The 24,960-nt window shown below is 46.8% G+C and overlaps 1 protein-coding gene across 6 annotated transcripts in view; it reads left to right on the forward strand.

Moving 5' to 3' along the window:
- CSMD2 (CUB and Sushi multiple domains 2) overlaps positions 1-24,960 on the forward strand; it is a 661,810-nt gene that overhangs the window by 412,060 nt on the left and 224,790 nt on the right. For all 6 annotated transcript variants that reach the window (XM_061184511.1, XM_061184512.1, XM_061184513.1 and 3 more), the window contains exons 15-19: positions 2,215-2,409; positions 13,761-13,899; positions 14,813-15,000; positions 15,699-15,887; positions 16,081-16,197. In XM_061184511.1, coding sequence (XP_061040494.1) covers positions 2,215-2,409; positions 13,761-13,899; positions 14,813-15,000; positions 15,699-15,887; positions 16,081-16,197 — 828 coding nt within the window. The remainder of the gene's footprint in view (positions 1-2,214; positions 2,410-13,760; positions 13,900-14,812; positions 15,001-15,698; positions 15,888-16,080; positions 16,198-24,960) is intronic.

A 24,960-nucleotide genomic window follows, 5' to 3' on the forward strand; every position in this document is an offset into this window, starting at 1 on the left:
ACATCTAATACATCAGTAGTCAAAAAACAGGGGCAGGTCAAGGAAGAAATGCTGACTACCACCCTAGATCCCCCCACCCAGAGATGATTCTTGCCAATATTTGGTGAACACTATTACAGACATTACAGATAATTTTCTGTGCATTTGTACAGATAGAGTGGGTTGGATAGGTAGCAATAACTTTTAAAAATCTGAGCCCCATCATAGACCTGATGAATCAAAATCTCTAAGGAGTGAGGCCCTAGAATCTACATTTTTTACAGGCTTCTGGGGTGATTCTGATGTAGCTAGTGAAACCACAGTCCATGGGCAAGTGTTTGGGAACTAGTGTAGTCTCCCCCGCAGGACGTGCATCTCCTCAGTCACGTCCCAACTGACGATCGTCTGGGAAGAGCTGGAATTTACCCAATGTCAGGGAGCTCACATCCCCCACAAAACAGCTCTCTCCACAGTTAGAGAGCACTCGGGGCTTCCCCTCATGATGACCTGAAATCTGTGTCCCTGTAACAAGGCTCAGGGATCCCGTTTCCACCCCCAGAGCTCCTTAGAGGAAACCTAGTCCTTCTTCCATGTGAGTATTTTGTTCAAAGATGAGAGTAGCTGCTCTTTACTGAGCACCTACTGTGGGAGCATCCTGCGGGCATCACTGCCAACCCCACAACAGAAACTTCCTAAGCTAAGATCTGTCCCTTTTCACCTGCCAGGAAACAGATTGAAAAGGTACATGGGTAGAACTGGGCAGTATTTAAATCCTTGACTTAGAGCATTTGCTTCAAGGTATTGGAAATAGCTCCATATCCCTGCTCAGTGTGTACACGTGTGTGTGTGTGTCTGTGTCTGTGTCTGTGTATCTGTGTGTCTGTGTGACTGATAGGGTTTTGAATAGACAAATGCCTGGACTTCTGGGCCCCAAGTGCCACTTTTCTTCCCACCCCATGTTTCTAAACGTGAGGGCAAGCTCATGGTCATAAGTTCCTAATGAGGAAAGGTTGGGAGACTGATGTCTGGGCTGACTTAAGCTTGCATTTCAGAGGGAAGGGGGTCGGGGCTCAGCTGGGATCATCCAGATCATCTCTGTGTCAGATGCTCCCTCAGCCCAGCTTCAGTAGGAAGGATCGCCAGGTTTGCTTCCAGCAAGATGATCTGACAGCCTCCAGGGCTGCTTCTGTTTCTGACTGTGCAAGTGTTTCAATCACTAGGGAATCTCAGAGGCCTCTAAAGTGGCCCACGCCCTTGCAGCCGTGGAGCCTGGTCTCCACTGGGAAGCCACCGTCCTTAAAACAGCAGGGATGCAAATAGGGCGTGGCCTCGGACTCGAGTGTGAGAACTGGGCACCGCTGTTGGAGGAAGGTTGGGAACAGGAAGAAGGAAGGGAACACAGACTTAAGGGGTACTGACCACCTGTCAGGTGTTTACCAAGCATTCGCCACTTGCAAATTCAAATCAACTTTCATGTTATTCCTATCTCAGAATGGCCCATTTTATAGGTTAGGAAACAGAGGCTCAGCAAGATTACATAAGTTGCCCAGAACCATGTAACTAATAAGAGGCAGAGCTTGATTAAACCCACAGGTGTTCTGACTCTTTCCTCCCGCCCCCCCGCCCCCCCGCCCCCCACCCCCCGCCATGGTATTATCAATTGCCTGGACAGAGTGAGAGGCAGCCTGACAAGGGGCAAGGAAATGAAGGGAATGGCTTCAGACAGGGTTAATTCCAGGGCACCTACTTTATGGTGCTTGGTATCTGTTAGTGTCACAGGATTTAGAGCCCTGTTCACCTGCAACATAAATGATCCCATAGCTGTCTGAAGGTAGGGACGCATGGAATGGATTTGACATTGAGGACACAGATCTGCTCCTTAACCATGTTGAGCGTCAGTTTCCTTATTTGTAAACTGGGGTAATAATACCTACGTCACAAAATCATTATTTGGTGTAAATGAGCCAACAGGAGAAACAGCCCCCTGCCTGATCTATAAATGTGCTTTAGAATGAAGTTGGATTAGGTGCTCAGGAAGGCAGGAGATCAAGTTTAACAAGTACCTGCTTTATGCCCAGTGTGGTTCTAGGGTATGTAGCTCTCCCCCCAGCATGCCAGGCTCTTGGGGAAGTGGGGGAGGTCTAGGATTGACCATGATAATGAAGCTTATTTTCTTTGGGGGTCTATCTGCACGCCAGCTCTGTCTAATCCCATCCCTGACCCTTATCCACACAGCTTTTCGACACAATGAGTGTCCAGATCCGGGCGTTCCAGTAAACGGCAAACGGTTTGGTGACAGCCTCCAGCTGGGAAGCTCCATCTCCTTCCTCTGCGATGAAGGCTTCCTCGGGACTCAGGGTTCAGAGACCATCACCTGCATCCTGAAGGAGGGCAGCGTGGTCTGGAACAGTGCCGTGCTGCGGTGTGAAGGTGCGTGCCTGCCGGGCCGGGGACCGGGGCTGTCAGCCAGAGAGGCTGAGGAGGGGGACCGAGTGGCCCAAACCCCAGTCGTCCTCTTCTCCCAGGACATGGGACCACCCTCTCGCCCTCACGCCGGAATGGCCGGGGCTTTACAGAACCACAGTGCACAGAAATTTGAATTATAACCAGAGATTAAACAGGAGAAACGCTGGTTCTAGACTGACAGGCATCGAAAACACCTCTTCTTTCAACTGGGAATGCTCTCAATATCACAGCCATTAGGAGCCCTGCTCGCAGCTCCTGCACAGGGGCTCCATCAGCCTGAAGCAGTGTTGGCAGAGCTGTGAGTTTGCATGTCTTTCAAGCTGCCTGCCACTCTTTCCTTCTCCACGTGCTAATATCCCCCAATTCCCTGGGACGTCTCCCAGGCTTGGCCTTGGTGTCCCTGTTAAATGCTGCCTTGATATCCTTGCAGTGAATCTCCAGGAGACTAGGGGCAGACCAGCCAGAAAAAAGACACAGCTTGAAGCAAGCACAGGGGTTGTTATGGTGTCTCCTCGGTCCTGCCTTGCCACGCAGACAGGTTTTAACTCAGTTTCAGAGACTAGCCATCTGGTCCCCCCAACTGCAGGCATGGAAAACACAAATTAAGCTTCTTAAGGGCAGGAATGATGTAAAACTTGTGCACCAAGCACAATGCCTGGCACAGAATAGGCCCTCGATAAATACTTGTGAATAATGGGTGGAAAGTGAGTCTCCCACAGACCCCTTGAAGGCAGTGACAGGGAGGCAAGGGCTGCAGTTCCCTGCTTCTGGGACCCAGAAAGCGCCTTCCTCTTACCTCACGTGATGGACAGAGGGTAGCGACCTAAGGGACCTCTCCATGCGCAGTCCCCAGACCCAAATCCGAGCACCCCGGCCAGCAAGGGGGAAGGACGGGAGAGCAGAGCAACGAGGGGGCGTGCCTCAGGGCGACCGCCGCCCCAGAGCTGACAGGCAGGGGGAGCGGGGAGGAGAGACCACCAAGGGCACAGGGCCCGAGGCAGAGAGGGTGGCGTCAAGGTGGGCCGTCAGTCAGAGGGACCTGGGCTGGAATCCTGGTGAGTCGCCTTTTTCTCTCCGAGCCTCTGGTTTGTTTGGGTTTTTTTCAGCTAAAAAAAAGTGGGGAGATGATAATAATATACACGTGTAAAGGGCACTTCCTGGCAGAGAGTGAGTTCCTAGCGTAAGTGTTAGCCATGCTCTTGCTGGTGTGTAAGCTCTGTGAGGTTAGGGAATCTTCCTTGGCCTCGTATCCCCACAGCTGGCATATTGTTTGATGCCTGCTAGATGCTCAGTCAATACTGGTTGATCAATCACTGAATGAATGAATGAATGAATGACCTTTTAACTAGGTTAGAGCCTCCTTCATGGCCACCAGAGCCCTGACTCTCACCAGACTGCCTTTTGTCTCCTCCCTGAAACTTACCCGCTGAGTCGCCGGGGCCAAGTGACTTGACTTCTCTGTGCCTCAGCTGCCCCATCTGTAAAGTGCAGTTCATAATGGGAGCCCCCTCACAGGGTGGTCGTGAGCAAGCACCACTCCTGGAGCAGTGCCTGGCAGAGAGGCAGTGCTCAGTCAGTGTTGGCTGTGAGCATGATATTCACCTGATTTTAACCATTCCTGACACCATCAGATGCATGTTGGTCCACTTCGGGGGATCATGGGGTGGGTTCATCCTTCCAGGTGGCTGCTCCAGTCGTGACACAAGCAGGCGTCTCCCTGCCCTCTACGGTCACCCAACCACGTCCACACAACTTCCTCTGCTGTTTTTACCCAGTAGAGCGAGCACTTTTGGAAACAGCATAAGCTTTGGTGTCAGGGAACCGTGAAACTCCTATCTTTGCCCCCTCCCAGTTGTGGACCCGATGGGTTGGGTAGCTCCCTCGGTGGCAGCAGGGGCGTAACCACGCGTGTCTGATGGGGTTGTTTGGGGGTGAGGCAGAGCCCAGGGTCTGGGGGCTTGTCGGTCAGTGGTCTCACCTTTCCTTCAAGCTGGGCCCCTCACTCTCCCTCATGCTCGTCAACCTCCTCTGACTTCTTTGTTTTTCCTCGTGGTCCATCTCATCCAGGACATCTTCCCTGCTGTCTCCCACTCACCTGATCTCTCCTTCCTCCTGGTTCCCTTGCTCTATGGGCCACCGCCGGACCACTCTATCAGATACTTGGTCTCACCATGACTACATTTTTCTTTACCAGTTCCACGAGTCTTGGCCCTATCTCCCAACCAAGACTATAGGACTTCTGGGGCAGAAGCCCAGGCCATGGTGCCCCTGAGCCTGCGGGGGCTCAGTCCCAGTGGAGTTGACCCCCCTCAGAGGGATCAGGACTTGGTAACTACAGAATCCTCCTCCCCACCCTCCACTTTCCTGAATCAGGTGCTCCTAGACCGTAGTTCTGCCGGTGGAGTGAGTGCATGTGCAAGAGAACTCGACCTTCATTAAAGGACCTTAAAGCGGTTCACTGTTTCATAGGCTGAGTCTTAATTTTGAAATTAGAGCTGTCTCATTCATTCTGTCCCTGGAGGGGAAAATGCTTAGGTTGGGGGACAGTGGACAACCAGAAATAAGGGGGCAGCCTGTTGGAGAGATGCTGACTTGGCACAAGGGGACACTGCTCAGTTTTCCTAGAATGATGGGCATTTGATACCAACCTGGTTTCCGGAGACCTGGGGAGCAGCAGATTAGAGGGCCAGAGTGAGAGCCGGACAGCACCTAGGGTGGCCAATTCTGGACTTGAAACCGTAGAGCAGACAGGGTAAGAAGCTCCTGGAATCTGGCCCCTCCTTGGCCCCTTTCCCTCCTGTGTTGAGCCTTGGAAGAACCCTGCTTTGTAATCAGCATCTTTGTCTTTCCATTTTTTCTAGTTTTGTTTTTGATTAAGTATCCCCACCTTGTGGACAATTAAATGTGGAAGCTAATGATCTTTTAAAAAATCTTTTAATATATGCTAAGAGCCTCTTAGCTTTTGAGAGGCTATAAAAGGACAAGGGAGAAAATGGCTTTTTCTCCTAAATTTAGAAAGAAGGATGATCATCTGGCTGATCTAAAGCAGAAGTCGGCAAACTTTTTCTTAAAGGGCTAGCTAGGAAGTGTTTTCAGCTTTGAGGGCCCTAAGATCTCCCCTCAACTCTGCCATCGTTATGCAAAAACAGCTTTGACAAAACAGAAATGAATGGGTCGGATTTGGCCCCTGGGCTGTAGTTTTCTGACCCCTGATCTACAGAACAGAGGACATAAGGGATCCATATGTTTAAAATCAGAAATTTCCTAAGAAAGACTTCCAAGTAGTGAAACAGCTACAAAGGAACGCACGGTTCTCACTCCGGCATTCATCTCTTCCTTGTCTCTTTTAAGGAAGAACGAACTAATTAGACATCACTATGGTAGGTGGTTTACAGGTGTCACCTCATTTCAGCCAGGTACCAGTCTAGGTAGCAGGTGTTGTTATTGTCCCATTAAAGCACAGAGAAGCTAAGTCACTTGCCCACGGTCCTCCCAGCTTGTAAGTGACAGAACCAGAATCCAAACCCAGGCTCTTGGCTACTCCGTTACTGCATTTTTCTTGAATTATATCACTAGAGAGAATATAATTTCAAACATATTTGTAAAAGACTTAAAAGCATCCACAAATAGGATGAAAAGCAGGTTTTCTACTTTCCATATCCCAGTAGAAAAGTAAAACAAAAGGAAACATATTGCCTATCACAAAAGACAAAGGAAATAGGACACCATGTGGAAGCATCAGAAATTGACAGCATAAAACAAAATGACAGCAGCAAGACAAACATATCAGTTATGATAATAAAGTAATTAAACTCCCTATTAGAAGACAAAGACTCTCAAACTGGGTTTAAAAAAATATGCTGTTTAAAAGAAATACATGGGAAAAAAGGAGATAAATTATCTACAGTGAGTATGTATTTTTATTTTTAAAGTAATACTTGGTAGTTGTAAAAAATGTAAACAATACACAAGTGCAATAAAGTTAAAGTGGAAATATTCATTTCCTAATCCCACTCCCCAGAGAAAAATGGCATAACACTTTGGTGTAAACACGTCCACATTTTTTTCTCTCTGTATGTAAAATAAATGTGTTATTTTTATAATTTTTAAAAAAAGTCTTCTAAAAAAGAAAGGTCAGTTCTCCCCACTCCCACAAGAGGAGTCTAAGTGATGGTGGTAGTTCATTTAGGCCTCTGAGGAAGAAGGGTAGTTACTGCGTTTCTAACATTATTTCATTTAATCTTCTTGTCACTCTTGTGAGAAAGATTATTATGCTCTATGCATGAGAAATCTGCAAACCAGCAAGGTGAATTGACTTGCCTGCGATTACCCAGCTAGTAATAATTGAGCACTTACTATGTGCTAAATACTAGGCCAAGTGCTTTACATACATTGTTCTATTACATCTTCATGACGACCCTACAGGGGAGGTACTCTTATGATCCTCACTTCACAGATAAGGAAACTGAAGCACAGAGTGGCTAAGTAACTTGACCAAGATCACCCAGCTAAGTGAACGGGAGAGTCAGGATTCAAATCCAGATATTTTGATACCAAATGATCACTTTGAACCACCAAATGCAGTCTGACTCCGAAGTTCATTCTCCTTTTGTTCTACCACAGTATGGTGGAGGGTAGGTGGTGAGAGGTATGGGGGGGGGGGTAGTGGGGAGGCAGCGCTGGAGGGAGTCAAGGAAAAAGCTTCCACTGCTTCTAGATATTCACACTGAGACCCCTCTGAGGGCAGTAGTTGGGGGGTGGGGGGGGCATTCCCGCGTCCACCCGTAGTGGTTAGAAATGGAGGCTCTGGAGCCAGATTGCCTGGGTTTAAATCCTGGCTCTGCTGCTTCCCTGCTGTGTGTTTCTGGACCAGTTACCTAAGCCCTCTGTACCTGTTTCCTCAACTAGAAAGTGAGGCTAACACCAGTACCCACCTTAAAGTTTGCTGTGAGGGTGAACATACAGGAAAAGCAGCAGCACACATCAATTAGCATGTGGCTTGTGAAGGCTCAGAGAGCACGAGTTCCCGGCATCACTCTATTCCATCACCACCCCCAACTGCCCTTCGCCTCGTACAACTATAGCATCCAAGGTCAGGAGAGGTGGATCCTCCCTCACAGGGGACACCAGCCCCTCATCAGAAGCCCAGCGCATTAGCCATCTCGTGCTGCCGTTAACAGCATACCACAAACTGGGTGACATAAACAGCAGAAATGTGTTTTCTCATGGTTCTGGATGCTGGAGGTCCAAGATCAAGGAGCCAGCAGGGTTGCTTTCTCCCGACACCTCTCTCCTTAGCTAGCAGATGGCCATCTTCTTGCTGTGTCCTCACATGGCCTTTTTCTCTGTGTACGTGCACTCCTGATGTTTCTCCTTCTTGTAAGGACACCGGTCCTTTTGGATTAAGTCCCACCCTTATGCCCTCATTTCACTGTCGTTATGTCCTTAAAGGCCCATCTCCAAAGCCAGTCACATGGGAGTTAAGGTTTCAACCTATGAATTTGAGGAGGCACACAATGCAGTATTTCGTTCCTTCCACAAACTATTTATTGAGCACCTACTCTGTGCCAGGCACTGGGATAAGGCACTGGGTACCTCTTTTGTCTTATTGCTGAAATCTTCTCCCTGTTCAAGGCAGGACCCTCTCCTCTTTTTTTGTCTTTTCCGTGTGTGTGTGTGTGTGTGTGTGTGTGTGTGTATCTATGTGTATATCCTTCTTTTCACCCTAACAATTTTAATGGAAAATTTCAAACAGAGAGAATAGTATAGCGAACCCCACGTACCCATCACCTGGCTTCAACAATTATAAACTCATGGCCTATTTCATTTCATTCATACCCTCTGCGTTACCAGTATCTCCCACCATTACCCTGCTCTGGGATTATTGTGAAGCAAATTTCAGGCATAATATTTCATGCACAACATTTTAGTGTATATTTCTAATGGATGAAAAGAACTCCTTAAAACAGAACCACCATGCTATTATCTTAAAATTATGAAAATAATTACTTAATACAATCAAGTTTCCATGATTATCTATCTAACCCTTTCTTTCATAGTATTTTTTAAAAAGTCAGAGCCCTAGGGAAGCTGATATGTCTCAACTCCTTTTTAATCTGTAGGTGTCTGCCCACCCTCTTGCGATATTTTTGTTGAGGAAGCCAGGTTGTTTATCCTGAGGAGTCTCCTGCAGTCTGAATTTTGGCGATTACGTCCCTAGGACGTTGTTCAACGTGATCCTCTCTCTCTTATATTTCCTTTAATTGGCAGTAAGGTCTAGAAGCCTAATCAGATTCAGGTTCTGGTGTTTGGCCAGAATATTTTATAGGCAGGGCTCTGTGCCTCTATCAGATGCATGTAATGTCTAGTTGTTTCTCTTTGGGTGATGTTAGGAGCCATCAGTTTTCATAGCCTAGAGATTACAAAATGGTAACATTCTATCTCTTCTTTTATAAGCTGGAATACGTACGGAAAACTTGCCCTGATCAACTATTTGGTTACCCTGAGGTATAGTTCATACAGGAAAGACAGGAGAAATACTTAATTATTTTCCTTTATTTACCAGTTTTCGTATTAATGGGTTGACTCTAACGTCTTCCAAAGTTGAACATTTTTTTAATATCATTACAATCCAAAGGATTGAAACATATTTTATGCATTTAAATCCATTGCAGTTATTACTGTAGTCAACGCTCAAATTGTCCCATTGGCCGGCGGGAGCCTTTTGAAATTGGCCCAACCTCATCTTGTACATTTTCTGTCCCTGACCTAAAATCAGCTGTTTCTCCAAGGAGTCCTGGTTCCTTTTAGTGAGAAATGATTTTCAGAATCTGGGCACTGGCTCTGCTTATTACTATTGAGTAGGTCCTTATTTCTAAGCCTTTTCAATGAACAGAGCTAAGAAATATTTTTTGAAAGATAAAATGCATCATGGGTTCATTTCATTTCAAATGTAAGAACATTTTTTCTTTTTCACTGAACTTCCTTGATGTCATACCTTTATCTTCTTTCACTCTTGCTGGTAATCCCAGTTCTCAACACCAACATAATTTCCCATTCCTTAATATACACCCAGGAGTCTCAAATTGTAATACCAGTACTACCAACAGCAATACGATTACTGAAAATCGTTTTTGTGTTTTTCCTTTCAATTCTTCTTGTCTGTACATCCTACTAGGGATGGACTATCAAATTACTGTGTTTTAAAATCTCTTTAACTGGTTTCTTCATGTATGATTATGCTACCAGCTGATACAGTATTATATTCATTTATTTTACACTGCTTTTTAGTTTTGAGAAATTGCTTATCAAATTTAAATCTTTTTTCATTAGGTAAAATATTTACATAGTTCCAAAGCTAAACCTCTAAAAGAAGGTATATTCTGAGAAAGTCTAACTTCTACCTCTATCCTCTCTACCCTGGCCCCTCCCTCCATCCATAGGTAATCTTTTGCATTTTGAGTTTGCCCTTTCATTGATTGTTAATATGAGAAAATATGTGTGTGTCTCCCACCCTTTTCTTAGATAAATGGAATCATTACCCTTGCTTTTACTGCTGTATCTTGCTTTTATTCACTTAATAAAATATTCTGGGGACCACTCCATGACATTATATAGAATATTCCTTATTCTTGTTTTATAGCTGCATAAATAGTCCATGTTGTTGATTGCCCCAATTCATTTAGTCAGCTCCCTATTGCTCAGCATTCTGGCTGTTTCCATTCTTTGGCTGTTATAAATAGTACTGCGTTATGTAGCCTGGTACATATATATGTCTTTGCATATTTTTGCCAGTGTATCTTTAGGATAGAGTTCTAGAAGTAGAGTTGCTGGGTGAGAGAATAAATGCCTATGAATTTTGCTGGATGCTACCAAATTTCCCTGCGTAGGGTTTGTGCTCTTTTGCATGTCCAGCAGGAGAGTACTAGAATTCCTGCTTTCCCTCGGCTTCACGAGTCATCAGACTTTTTGCATTTTCCCTACCTGATGGATGAGAAATAATTTCTCAGTATAGTTTTGATTTGTATTTATTTTCTCAGTAAGAGGGAGGTTGAGCATCGTCTCAAACGTTAAAGAGACACTGCACTTAGGAATCCTCCCCTCCTTCTCCCTGCCTGGCAACCACCACCCTGGGATATGAAGATTAACTAGAGAGAGTGAAGGACTGAATAAATGGAGAGGTTGTTTGCCAATCACCTGAGCAGAGAAGAGAGGAGCTAGCCAAAGTGATAAAACGACACAGCAGAGAAAGAAAACAAATGGTGGCCACCAAAGGAAAGATTTGAGTTTCCTTCTCTGGAAAGTTTAGATAGGGCTTTGTTGATGTATATGACTGAATAGAGAGTAGCCTTGTCAGGCAACGGTGACTCTGTGATCTATGGCTTCCTGCAAAGTGAGTGACAGCATCGGAGTCCAGCAACCAAAGAGGCTGGGCCTGTGCTGAATGGGAGCCAAGAAAGGATCCCCACTCTCTTCTGAGGCTCTGTGCCTGCCTGGGGACCCAGGCACATCGCAGCAGGCATGCCCCTCCCCACCTACAAGGTCTGGAAGAGTAGAGCAAAGTATTAGCAGTTTCAGTGCCATGGATGGATGGGTTTTGAAAACAGGTTACTCAGGAAATAACAATACCTGGAGGCAATTTATGCTTTCAATGTTTGATAGAGGTGCTATGTAATTTCTCAGTTTCTCCAAGCCTCAACTTACTGAAAATGGGATAATAATCCCCGCCTATAAAATCAGGATAATAATGGTTATATACCTTTTAATGTTGCAATTGTCACAAGGATAATCCACGTTAAGCCCAACACATAGTAAACTCGATAGCAGTGAGCTCATACCTATCAGCTGTGGTTGTCGTGCTATGATGTGCTGCAGGGGGATTTGGAGACAGAGGTCTTGAGGTTAAATCTCTGCTCTAACTTTATTAGCTCTTGATCTAGTCTATCAGCCTACTTAGCCTCAGTCTTCTCCTCTGTAAAATGGGGATAACTTCATAAATGCTGTGCACATTTAAAGGAGATAACACGTGGGATGGATTGGGTGGGATGGACTGGGAGATTGGGATTGACGTACGTACACTACTATGTATGAAGTAGATGGCTGGTGAGGGCCTAGTGTGTAGCACAGGGGGAAAAAAAAGAAGGTACAGTCTGTTTGCAGGACATATATTAAGTTAACCTTAAAAATGCATTCCAACATACATTAGGTGCAGACAAATACTGTTTGATTCCACTTATACGAAGTACCTAGAATAGTCAAAGTCATAGAGACAGAAAATACCTTCCTTAGTAGATGCCAGGGGTGGGAGGGTGGGGGGTGTGGGGAGGAGGCATGGGGGGTTAGTGTTTAATGGGGATAGAGTTTCAGTTTAGGAAGGTGAAAAATCCAGGAGATGGATGATGGTGAGAGTTGCACAACAGTGTGAATATACTTAGTGCCACTGAACTGAACAGTTAAATATGGTTAAAATAGTATGGTTTATATTGTGTGACTTTTACCACAATAAAAAAAATTGTTTTTAAATGATATAACACGTGTAAAGCAGGTAGCATCGTAAGTCATCAGTATGAGTTGTCTACTATTAACATCATTATTATTCTTTTGTCTTCTTTGTTAGTTAAACTTTCTAATATAATTTACTATTAAGAATGCTTGACAATTCTTTTAGATATTTTCAGGAAGGTTACAGAATTGAGAGAGGAAAGGTGTGGTACATTTGGCTATGTTTTATGAGACTGATTACTTGGGGAAATTTGCAAAAATTTGCAGAGATAGGAATGTTGGTAGTTCCTTATCCCCTTTCCTTTCCAGTCTTGTTCAGCGCATTTTGGGCATCTGGTAGCACCGCAGTAAGGGGATCCCAAGGAAGCAGAGTTTCTTTTAAAACGGGGATGCTGCTTAGAGGATGATCTCTGATTTTATGCTATCTTCCTAGGTCTGAATCCAAGTTCTACCACTTGCTAACCCTAGTTAGCAAGGGCTCGTTACTTAATCTCCATAAGGCTCCACTTTCTTAGCTGTAAAATGGAGTAAATAATAGCACTCGCCTCACAGGGTTTGTGTTTTGTGAAGATCAAACCTGATAGACATGTGAAGCTCAGCGTGTGACAGGGGCGGGCTCTCAGTCCATGGCCGTGGTGGTGACAGTGGCAGCTGCTTTGGTGCTGGTGGTGATTAATGGCCTCGTTATCAGTCTCGGGGAGGGAGGTGCCTAATCAGGGTGGGCGAGGTTAGACTGTACTAACAAACAACCCCAGAATCTCAGTGGCTTAAAAACAGGAGTTTCGCTCTCACACAGACTACTCAGGCTACATGTGTGACCTGGGGCACGGGGCTCTGCTCCTCAGGGTCACTTAGACGCCCAGGCTGATGGTACTTCCTTCTAGACTTTCACAGTCACAAGCTGCAGATCACACGCTGGCTCTTCATGTCCCCATGTGGACGTGACATGCATCACTTCCACCCTCGATTGATTGGTCAAGGCAGTCATGTGGCCTTGCCTACACGGACACAAAAGGGTGGACAATGAAATCCAACCATGTGGCCTGAAGGCAGAACACTGGAGCAGCTCTAATGACCACCACAGGGCCAAGGGTCTGGTTGCAGGAAGAGGCAGGAGTGATGGGAAAGATGGGAGAGAATGGAATGGGAAACTGAGGGATGGGAACATGGGCAGAGAGAGACCAGAAGACTGAGATAACAGGGTTTGCAAGCTCAGAGCCAGCGTGAGGGGTGCCTGAACCCTGGGGGTCTTGTGGCTTTACCTGCCGTGACTACGCTCATCCTTCCATCCACTCATTTATTCATTCAAGCAATGGTCACTGAGGGACACCCGTGTGCCAAGCACTAGGCTAAGGGCTGGGGGTTCCGGGTTGCATAAGACAAATTATACGGCCTCTGCCCTCAGGGAGCTCGCAGTGGAGCGGGCTGTGCGCTCCTGGGCCAGAGCACCGGGTGCCAGCTGTGCCAGGGTGGGCCGGGCTTATGCCTCTGCCAGAGGCCTGATGATTGAGTCAGGAACAAAGAGAGAACCAGTGTGACCCAAATATTAGTTGTACTTCAACACTTCTAGAATGGCAAAGGACTTTGTTTAAAGGATTCTTTTCATTCCTCCCCTCTGGCCCTTCATAAAACTCCAAGTGATATAACTGGACCGTAAAGGACCCAAAGGACAGAACTCACAGTTTATACAGTTGATGTAATTCTCCATAAAAACAAAAACAATACTTGCTGGCAGACACGTTTTATAGAGAGATTTTTTTGTTTATTTATTTGTCCCCCCAAGAAACCTGCTTCTCTCCCTTCTGTCCCCCCAGCTCCCTGCGGTGGTCATCTGACTTCGCCCAGTGGCACCATCCTGTCTCCGGGCTGGCCTGGCTTCTACAAGGATGCCCTGAGCTGTGCCTGGGTGATTGAAGCCCAGCCAGGCTACCCCATCAAAATCACCTTCGACAGGTACTTGTAACCACAACCCGGGGGTGGGGATGAGGAGTGATATCTCTGCAGTGGTGTGGGAGGGAAGCTGGGGTGGGTGATGGACCAGCACCGATGCTGGAATGTCAACAAGGTCAGAGGACACTCGAGTGGCTGCCCTGGGTGGGGTGGGGGCAGGCTGCACTGGCTTTGCCCTTGGCCTTGGTTCCATCTCAGTAGTGGGGTCTGTGATGTTTAGGAGACTATTAGTATCTGAGGAGCATAGCCCTGACATTTCCAGTGTGGGAAGGCGGTCTTCCTCACCTCTGACACAAATCCTGCTCGTATGCCCCACTTCTAACTCCCACCCTGGCTGTGCCCCTCGGGTGGGGGAAGTAGCCACCCAAGTATGAACACAAACTTCTTGTAGACAAAGCGTTTGTGGCCTAGAATAGCCGTTGCAAACTTTTCTGTGAAGGACCAGGTAGTAAATACTTTAGGTTTCATGGGACACTTGCTGATATCTGTCGCATAGTCTTTGCTTTTAAAAAAAAATACTGCTTTATAAATGTAAAAACCATTCTTAGCCCTTAGGCCATACAAGAACAGACTCTAGACCAGAATTGGCCCTGGGGCTGTAGTTTACTGACCCCTGGCCTAGAACATTCTGACTCCCATGAGGCTAGTCCCTGTGCCTCTAGGTCTGAAGATGGGTCACAGCCCAGGCCACAGAGAGGACTGGGAGAGCCGCATCCAACCACAGGAGGAGGAGGAGGAGGAGGGTTCAACACAGTAGGGAAGGTCCTCCCGCATCTCCAGTAAATGTGTGCAGATTATCCTAAAGTATCCCAGCCTGCCAAAATCCAGTCGTTCTGAAGCCCAGGTCAGGCAGGGCTTTTTGTCATTTGCAAATTAATGAAGTTTCTCAAGACGTCTTCATTTCCATCTTTGGCAGATTTAAAACTGAGGTCAACTATGACACTCTGGAAGTGCGAGATGGACGGACATACTCGGCGCCCTTGATCGGAGTTTACCATGGGACCCAGGTCCCCCAGTTCCTCATCAGCACCAGCAACTACCTCTACCTCCTCTTCTCTACCGACAAGAGTCACTCGGACATTGGCTTCCAGCTCCGCTATGAGAGTGAGTGTCGGGGCGTCAGTGACAGGGTCGGCCACATGGGGAAAGGACCAAGGGCTGAGCTCCTCCAGGAGGCCCCGCTCGGCTGCGTCCCCGTGGCGTTCTCAGTTAGGCTGTGCTCCTTGGGAGGTGCTTCATGTTCTCAACATCTCTCAGAGCTCAACTTTAGAAAGAATGGAAGGTCCCCCTCTGTGTGCAGATGACTGGGCGCCGCCATGCTGGGCACTCTGGGGACAGAGTGCTTGACAGATGGTGACGTTGAAGTGAGATGTCATCTCCTGCTCCCTCACCCTCTCTCATCACCTGCATTCATTGCTGGTGCCTCGATTGAAAGAGCTTGTTGATTCAATTCTTTGCAGACCACTCTAGTAACTTAGGGCCGAGAGCACCATGAGGAAGAGGGTCGTTTTCTTACCCGTGTTCGTATCCATAACCCTTAGCATGACGTCTAAGCCATAGGGCACACTTCACTGATGGTTACTGAATGAATGATGAACGCACAAATGATGAAGACAGCTTGTTCTCCCTGACAGATGGGTCTTCAGATACCCTCAGCAGATACTGACAGCCACATTTGAGGAGGGGGCAGATGACAACTCCAGCCTTCTCTCACTCAGGGCTCTCTCCCCCCTCCCTTTGTGAGTCAGCTGGGGTCCCTCTACGCTCACAGTGAGCTTCCAGCTGTGGGCTCTCTATTCCAGCTATAACACTGCAGTCAGACCACTGTCTGGATCCAGGGATCCCCGTCAATGGGCAGCGTCATGGGAATGACTTCTACGTGGGCGCCCTGGTGACCTTCAGCTGTGACTCGGGCTACACACTAAGCGACGGGGAGCCCCTGGAGTGTGAGCCCAACTTCCAGTGGAGCCGGGCCCTGCCCAGCTGTGAAGGTGAGACATACCAGCAGGGGGCGCTAAAGTAGAGGACTCCTTTCCTGCCCTGAAAACACAGGCACTGACCCCCTTGACCCTGTCAGTGAGGGTTGGAGGTTTGGACAAGATGGGGGCTGGGATCCCAGGGGGACTGTGGGGGAAGCTCCCTGCGCCGCTCCAGTCTTTCAGTGCCCACCTCCCTCCTCTCCAGCTCTCTGTGGTGGCTTCATTCAAGGCTCCAGTGGAACCATCTTGTCACCGGGGTTCCCTGATTTCTACCCCAACAACTTGAACTGCACCTGGATTATCGAAACATCGCATGGCAAGGGTAAGTGTTTAGGCCCATGGCAGGTATTGGGATGCAACATGGTCAGGGCCCCAAGGTCCCCAGGTCAAGATGACCTCAGTGGGGATCTCCCTCTCTAGTGACCTCTGGGCTTAGTCTGAATTTTTCTCACCAATCAGAAAGCTCCCAGAACCTTCCTATCTCTTTGAATCACAGAACTCATTCAACAAATATTTTTCAAACCTAAAATCTCCATTCTGGAAGAGATCTTAGAGATTACCAGCTCTCAAACCTACTTAATTCGGTCGGGAATCTTCTCCAAATCACTCCGCACAAGATGGCAACACACCTTCTGTCTAAACACCCCCCGTGGTGGAGAGGTGACCAACCCACTCAACAAAGGGGCACCTATTCTCATTTTCTGCTAGATCTGACCCCTCCTAATAACCTGAGACTGCGTTCCTTGTACTGAGCCCAGCCCTGGAGGAACATAGGCTGCCTCTGCTCCCTGTTCCTCACATCCAGCCTTCAGGTATTGTACGTGGCAATCCTCTTCTCACAGAACTCACACGGTTCCTCAGAGGAGTGTTTTCATATTCCTCACCAGGCTGGCCTCTTGTCCTACCTTCCCTGGCGTAAATGACCTTTGGGAGTCCCAAGTTCAAAGTAAGGGTGCTGACTACAAATAAACATTAACTAATATACTCTTTCACTCCACAAATATTGATTGAACTCCACCTATGCGGCAGACCCTGGGGCTGGGAATACACAGTAACCAGGCAGAGGTGGCTTCTACCCTCAGAAGCTTGCTCCGAAGTTCATCTAGAGTCAAGGTTCTTCTTTTTTTGTGTGTTTTTTTTTTAACATCTTTATTGGAGTATAATTGCTTTACAATGGTGTGTTAGTTTCTGCTTTATAACAAAGTGAATCAGTTATACATATACATATGTCCCCATATCTCTTCCCTCTTGCGTCTCCCTCCCTCCCACCCTCCCTATCCCACCACTCTAGGTGGTCACAAAGCACCAAGCTGATCTCCCTGTGCTATGCAGCTGCTTCCCACTAGCTATCTATTTTACGTTTGGTAGTGTATACATGTCCATGCCACTCTCTCACTTTGTCACAGCTTACCCTTCCCCCTCCCCATATCCTCAAGTCCATTCTCTAGTAGGTCTGTGTCTTTATTCCCATCTTGCCCCTAGGTTCTTCATGACCTTTTTTTTTTTTCTTAGATTCCATATATATGTGTCAGCATATGGTATTTATTTTTCTCTTTCTGACTTACTTCACTCTGGAGAGGGTGTGGAGAAGAGGGAACCCTCTTGTACTGTTGGTGGGAATGTAAATTGATACAGCCACTATGGAGAACAGTATGGAGGTTCCTTAAAAAACTAAAAATAGAACTACCATACGACCCAGCAATCCCACTACTGGGCATATACCCTGAGAAAACCATAATTCAAAAAGAGTCATGTACCAAAATGTTCATTGCAGCTCTATTTACAATAGCCAGGACATGGAAGCAACCTAAGTGTCCATCAACAGATGAATGGATAAAGAAAATGTGGCACATATATACAATGGAATATTACTCAGCCATAAAAAGAAACAAAATTGAGTTATTTGTAGTGAGGTGGATGGACCTAGAGTCAAGGTTCTTAACGCAGTTTGGCAAATACTCTAATGTTAGACCCCTACACTAGAGGTTTAGATTTTCTATGTTGGAGGTGGAAACCAGGCAACTATCTTTTTAGAACACTTCACTAGTAACTGTGATGCGTGCCTTTAAATAAGAACCTCTGATCTAGAAGAATTAACGTGTAGAAAAGCCAAGAAAATCTTTAAAGGAAAGAGTAACCCTTCCAGATATTAAAATGTTATTATGGGATAAAATAATTTTAATGATGTGGTATGAGTATAGGAGTGGACACACAAATCAGTGGGGGAGAATAACGATCCAGAAATAGATTCCCCTGTGTGTGTGTGTGTGTGTGTGTGTGTGTGTGTATGTGTGTGCGAGAGAGAGACAGTCTTTAGTATATGATTAAAGTGTCATTTACAATCCATTAAAGAGAGGATGGATTATTTAATAAATGGTTTTAAAACAGTGGGCTTAACCATTTGGGAAAAAGAAAAAGCCAAATCATACCTCACGCATTTATCCACAAATTCTAGTGTTAGAAGGATATGAAAGTCTAACCTCAGGTGGGACTTACTTAAAGAGTAGATTCTACCAAAAGTAGAATCCATGAAGGCAAAGACTGTTAGATTTGATTAAATAATACTTTGAATGGATTTATGGTTTTCTTAAATAAATATATAAATATTCAAAATATTCATGTAAAATATTCAAATAGTTAATGGACAAAAATATTTACAACCTATGTAATCATCTAAGGACCACAAACCTGATGCGTAAAGAGCTCTTAAAATTTTTTTAGAAAAATATGCCTGGTCTACAGGGCTATAAAATAAGCAAAGCTATAAACACTTCGTAATAGAGGAAATACAAATGAAAAGACCTCGACCGCCCCTAACAATTTTAAAAATGCATATTCACCCAGTAAATGAAATGCTATTTCCCTTTTCAAGTCAGCAGAGAACATCGCAACAGTGTAACAGTGTGGGGGACAGTGTAGAGACACGAATACTATTCGTCGGTGCTGCCATCGTGCGAAACTGCTCAAACTTTCCAGAGGATGATTCAGCAATGAATCAAAAGCCTTAAGAATATACGTGCCCCCGGTACTTCCCTGGTGGCTCAGTGGTTAAGAATCCGCCTGCTAATGCAGGGGACACGGGTTCAAGCCCTGGTCCGGGAAGATCCCACATGGCACGGAGCAACTAAGCCCGTGCGCCACAACTACTGAGCCTGCGTTCTAGAGCCCGCGAGCCACAACTACTGAAGCCCGTGCGCCTAGAGCCCGTGCTCCACAACAAGAGAAGCCACCACAATGAGAAGCCCGCGCACCGCAACGAAGAGTAGCCTCTGCTCGCCACAACTAGAGAAAGCCCGCGCGCAGCAACGAAGACCCAACACAGCCAAAAATAAACTAATTAATTAATTTTTTTAAAAAAAAAGAATATATGTGCCTCTGGACCCAGCAGTTCTAGTACTTGGAATTTATCTGAAGAAAATAAATAAACTGTACATCAAGATTTAGCTACAAGGTTGTCCCCTAAAACACTTTATTAATTGAAAAACTAGTAACTATTCCAATGTCCATCAATCAGGAAATGTTAACTAAACGTATAGTATAGCCAAATAATGAAATATTCAATATTACCATGCAGCTACCGAAAGGAATAATGTGAAAGAATATTTAAAGCCCTACACAGATGGTTGCAATACACTGTTGACTAAAAAAGAAGTTTGCCAAAGTAATATATTCAGTTTATAAAAATTAAGCAAGGAGGGCTGGCTTCCCTGGTGGCGCAGTGGTTAAGAATCCGCCTGCCAGTGCAGGGGACACAGGTTCAAGCCCTGGTCGAGGAAGATCCCACATGCCGTGGAGCAACTAAGCCCGTGTGCCACAACTACTGAACCTGCGCTCTAGAGCTCGCGAGCCACAACTGCTGAGCCCGTGTGCCACAACCACTGAAGCCTGCGCGCCTAGAGCCTGTGCTGAGCAACAAGAGAAGCCACCGCAATGAGAAGCCCGCACACCGCAACGAAGAGTAGCACCCGCTCGCCACGACTAGAGAAAGCCCGTGCACAGCAACGAAGACCCAGTGCAGCCATTAATTAATTAATTAATTAATTTTATTAAAAAATAAAAAAATTAAGCAAGGATATGTGCATAGAAAACAGTCTGAAGAGCTATGCCCCCAAAGGTTAATACTAGTTGTCTCTTATTTTCATCTTTTGACTTTTTCCTAATTTTGAGCACTAAATATGTATTCCATGTAAAGTATACTATTTGTATAAAAAAAGAAAATTTGAAAGAAAAGTCACTTATAATCCCACCTCATGTATTTAAGCACTGTCACTGTTGCCTTTAATAGGCCTGGTATTTAGCCGGGATTAGGACAGCCTGGAGCTTCTTGGGCAAGACAGGACTCTCCGGCAGTCAGGGCAATGCGGGGCTGGCCCCTTTTTCCCACAGTATTGTTCCCGAGGCGAGGAGGGATGGAGGCAGCGTCCCTGTTCGTCCTGCAGAGCTGTTTCCACCAAGCCTGGTCCAGAGTTGGCCATTGCCAGAGACAGAAGCTACTCTGTGGCATCAAGAGGGAAAGAAAGGCAGCCCCCTGTGATCCCTAGAGTAACGACCCCCTATAGTCATGATTCTCTCTGCGTCTGACGTCTGTAATTATAGGGGTGTATGTTCCTCTTTGCCTTTCTACCTGTGTCTTTCCTTAGAAGTCAATGCAGTTCAACAAATTTTTAACAAATGCTTATTTGACACTTGCACTTGCTGTAGGTGCTAGGCAAACACAGGGGAACAAACCCTCTGGCGCTGCCTGCCTTGTAGTCTAGTGGTAGAGATCCAGCCTAAAGAGACCTCTCAATGTACCATGGTCAATTCTGGGATAGAGCAGACACAGGTGGGGCGTTGAGACTTAGGCCAGTCTTCAAGGATGAACAGGAGTTAGCCAGGATGAGAGGTGTTCCAGGCAGAGAATCAACAAGAGGTCACTGATTTATAACCAGGTCACTTCTTCCTTAGAACCATTTAAAGGCTTCACCCGACCCTAAGCATTGAGCCCCAAATTGTAAAATAGCTAGCATGGCCTTACAGCCCTGACTTACCTTTCTCAGCCTCCTTCTGAGCCCTCTAAACCCTAAGTTCTAGCTACACTGAACTTCTTTCAGTTCCTAGAACTTCTTAGGCTTTCGTTGTCCTCTAGAGCTTTGCACAATGGGACAACTTTCTTCTCCTGGAACACTTCCGGTCCCCGCATCATCTCCACCATTCCCCTTGCCTGGCCAGCTCCCCATCCTTCTGAACTCACTTCCTCTACTGGACCTTCCCGACCCCCTGCCCCCAGCGCTGGGTCTGGGTGGGGCTCCCCTCCACAGGCTCCTATGTGACCCTGTACCTTCCCAATCCCAGACTTCTCCCCACTGTATGGAATTTGGCATCCTCGTCATCTGTCCCCCGGACCAACTCCAAGCTCTTTCAGAGAAATGTCTGCCTTGCTTCCTGCAATTTCCCCAGCTGCTGGCTTCATGCCTGGCGCATAAGAAACTCCAGAAATATCTATATGAATTGAATTAAAGTGAACTCAGACCCTTCTCCAGAGGGCACCCCTCAGGCTCTGCTTGTAACAGTATCTCGGGCTAACAGACCTATGGAGGCTGCTGACTCTGATTGCTCCCTACCAGGTAGAAGTCCAGGTGGGGAAACTGAAAACTCTGTGAAATTCAGAATTGTTCAACTTACCACATGCCCAGCCCAAGGGAACAGCCAGTTCAGGAGTCCAGATAACGTGCCCTTGCTAAGACCCCAGGCCTGACATCTTTTAACCCACAAGGCTGTCTCGGAGTTAGATGAACTGAGTACTAAGAACGCCTACTGTGTGCCAGGCACTGTGCCGTGGGCTTTGCATGTGCTGCCCCAGGTGTTCCTCTCTCCAAGGATTAAATGTCACCTAAAGGCGCAGAGCAACTTTGGCCCAGACACTTTCGCTGGTAGACGGGCTTTTGACCCAGGTCTGCCTCCCTCCAAATCCCCTCCTTTCCCACGGCCCTGCCCTTTCTGCTCCAGTGTGGTGTTAATGTCCTTTGCACGATTCTGCATGGTTCCCTCCAGTGGAGTCTTCGTTTGTGTGTGCATTTGTCACGCCAAATCTGGATTCAAACTCCAACACAGGGCCTCTCTATTTCTGTGACCATGTCTTCATTTTCACACAATGGCCAAAAGAGCCCCAAGCAATCAGCATAGCTGGGAAACCCAGGAGTTTCATCTCAGTTGTTTACTCATCCTTAGAATCCCTGCCAAACGTTTACTCCTTTGGAGGGGCTGTATTTGCATGCTGGAAAAACAGGGTAAAGGCACAGTGCTTAATTCACCTTCGTTTCCGCCTGTTACTGTGTCTGACTCATCCTCCACCCACCCCTGTGTTCCAGCTAGGAGGGAAAGACATCTATTCCACCAAGCCCCTTCCCAAGCTCTGCAGACTGAGAACAGTTTTCTCATTTGCACACGTGTTTATGTGTCGGCAGTACAGGATATGTACGGGCATACATACCCGTGGGGTTCCAAGCATGCTTACACCCCTCGTGTCACAGACTGTGACCCCTGTGAAGCCTTCCCAACCCCGGAGGCATAGTTGCCCACTCTCCCTCTGTGCCTGTCTCCTCCTCTAGACTGGGAGATCTTTCTCAGTGTTTAGCACAGGCCTGGCACTTAGTAGGCGCTCAGGGTCTATTTCTTTGAGTAAATAGATAAATGGATGCATGTCAGCTGCCTGGGCACAAGGCATTCCCAAGCTGCTTCCCTGGTCCCACCTCTACTGGGTTCTGTTCCCCCAACCCCCACCTGTAGAATCCCAAATACTCCAGATCACCAGTTTCTATCAACAGAGAGGCAAAAATACGAAAACATCTCAAATGCTTAAGCATTAAGACCTTGGATCTAATCATCGTTTATCAAAAATGTGTCAGTAATTAGAGAAGTATTCCTCACACTTCTATGTGCCTACAAATCTCTTGGGGGATCTTGTTAGCATGCAGATTCTGGTTCAGGAGGTCTGTGGTGGAGGCCAAGATTCTGCATTTCCAACAAGCTTCCAGACAATGCCCCAGATGCTGAGGTCCGTGGACTTTGAACAGCACTTGGGTGCAACATTCCTCGCCTACCCGAGTTCCTGCCCTGGTACATCCATGGCATGTATTCCCATGGGCACACTCAGCCGTGGGTGGACGTGCATTACACATCTGCCCACCCAAGCACAACTGCCATCTGGACAAGTTCGAGAGTTGCTCTGGGTGTTAAGATCCCGCTGCTCCATAACCTTGCTCACCCCTGACCCCTGCCGCCACCTGGCCCCTTCTACCGCGGGCTCTCTTGCCATAGCGGGAGAAGCTGCCTCATGGGGTGGTTTATTGCACAGCCTCTGCCACCAGATTGTCTCAGTTCAGATCTCAGCTCTCCCACCTACTAGCTGGGCGACCTTGGACAAATGACTTCATCGCTTTGTGCCTTGGTTTCCTCAGGTGTAACATGGAATGAGAATAATCATACCCATGCTGGAGGGTTCTTAGCAGGGTGAAATGTTTCCGTATCTTCCCTTCTGATTGATAGGGGCCAACTAAAGAGCAACTCAGGACAGGGACACACATACTTAGTGCTGAATGTTATTGTCTTTATTGAGTGCTCTTAGCCCCTCCCCCTCAGTGGAAGTCCCCTCCCTTTTTCCCATCTCAGATGGGATGGCTGCCTGTCCCCTCCCCCACCAATCCCCCTCCTCCCTGTCTTCACTTTGATGCCCCTCCTCCCCCAGACTTCCAATCTGCCCCTCCTCTGATGGCCGCCCTTCCCTGCTCTGGTCCTCTTCATGCTTGTGGATTCAGGTAGCAGCTGTCCAAGATCTACTGCTGTAGTCTGACCTTAGTCCTGAACTCTAAGTCTGTACTTCCAGTTCCCACTAGTTCATGCTGCTTGAATGCCAAACATGCAGGGTGTTCAAAGCCAAGGCCATTACCCTTCTACCACCTGCTCCTCTTCTTCCTATGCATCCGACCCGGGTCACAAAAGACATCACTGTCCTTCAGGTCAAGATCTTCCCCGTCACCCAGGAAGACCTTCAAGATGGCGGAGGAGTAAGACGTGGAGATCACCTTCCTCCCCAGAAATACATCAGACATACATCTACATGTGGAACAACTCCTACAGAACACCTACTGGATGCTGGCAGAAGACCTCAGACTTCCCAAAAGGCAAGAAACTCCTCACGTACCTGGCCGTGTGGCTGACAGGGCCTTGGTGCTCCAACTGGGTGTCAGGCCTGTGCCTCTGAGATGGGAGAGCCGAGTTCAGGACATTGGTCCACCAGAGACCTCCTGGCTCCACGTAATATCAAACAGCGAAAGCTCTCCCAGAGATCTCCATTTCAATGCTAAGGCCCAGCTCCATTCAACAACCAGCAAGCTACAGTGCTGGACACCCTATGCCAAACAACTGGCAAGACAGGAACACAACCCCACTCATTAGCAGAGAGGCTACCTAAAATCAAAATAAGGTCACAGACACCCCAAAACACACCACCGGATGCGGTCCTACCCACCAGAAAGACAAGATCCAGCCTCAACCACCAGAACACAGGCACTAGTCCCTTACACGAGGAAACCTACACAACCCTCTGAACCAACCTTAGCCACTGGGGGCAGACACCAAAAAAAAACAGGAACTACGAACCTGCAGCCCGCGAAAAGGAGACCCCAAACACAGTAAGATAAACAAAATGAGAAGACAGAGAAACACACAGCAGATGAAGGAGCAACGTAAAAACCCACCAGACCAAACAAATGAAGAGAAAATAGGCAGTCTACCTGAAAAAGAATTCAGAGTAATGATAGTAAAGATGATCCAAATTCTTAGAAATAGAATGGAGAAAATACAAGAAACGTTTAACAAGGACCTAGAAGAACTAAAGAGCAAACAAACAGAGATGAACAACACAACAAATGAAATTAAAAATTCTCTAGAAGGAATCAATAGCAGAATAACTCAGGAAGAAGAACAGATAAGTGACCTGGAAGATAAAATAGTGGAAATAGCTACTGCAGAGCACAATAAAGAAAAAAGAATGAAAAGAATTGAGGACAGTCTTGGAGACCTCTGGAACAACATTAAATGCACC

Source organism: Eubalaena glacialis, chromosome 3 (genome assembly GCF_028564815.1).
Source record: "Eubalaena glacialis isolate mEubGla1 chromosome 3, mEubGla1.1.hap2.+ XY, whole genome shotgun sequence".
Lineage (NCBI taxonomy): Eukaryota > Metazoa > Chordata > Mammalia > Artiodactyla > Balaenidae > Eubalaena > Eubalaena glacialis.